The sequence below is a fragment of the Austrofundulus limnaeus genome, unplaced genomic scaffold (assembly GCF_001266775.1).
Source record: "Austrofundulus limnaeus strain Quisiro unplaced genomic scaffold, Austrofundulus_limnaeus-1.0 Scaffold6238, whole genome shotgun sequence".
Taxonomy (NCBI): domain Eukaryota; kingdom Metazoa; phylum Chordata; class Actinopteri; order Cyprinodontiformes; family Rivulidae; genus Austrofundulus; species Austrofundulus limnaeus.
In genome coordinates, this window is record NW_013958640.1 from 1,732 (window position 1) to 2,075 (window position 344).

The following is a 344-nucleotide window of genomic DNA, read 5'->3' on the forward strand; positions in this document are numbered from 1 at the left end:
ATTCTATTCTATTCTAAAATGTTTGTGGTATATCAAAAATATGTTTGCTGATGCTAACATGGTTTGGCAGGAAATCTCTGTTCTAAAGGTCTAATGGTGGTTTTTGCTCCTGACAGACTGCTGACAATAGATGAGTCTGCCTCCATCTTGTCAGATATTAGTTACGACAAAACGGATGACTCACTTGTAAGTACTTCCCTTTTCAGCTTTATCTGGCACTAAAATGACACTGGCAGTGGTGGGCAGCACTAATCTAAAATTTAGTTGCACTAAACCTGTTATAGTGATATTTATTTAACAAAGACAGAAATACATGGTCCAAGAATGAAGGTACTCTGTGGGAT

General features: G+C 37.2%; 1 protein-coding gene across 1 annotated transcript in view; it reads left to right on the forward strand.

Annotated features, from left to right (window-relative positions):
* LOC106512381 (rac GTPase-activating protein 1) overlaps window positions 1-186 on the forward strand; it is a gene marked incomplete at its 3' end in the record, with an annotated part of 1,873 nt that extends 1,687 nt beyond the window's left edge. The window contains 1 exon segment of the mRNA XM_014001010.1: window positions 117-186. Coding sequence (XP_013856464.1) covers window positions 117-186 — 70 coding nt within the window.
* Window positions 187-344: the final 158 nt, after the last annotated feature.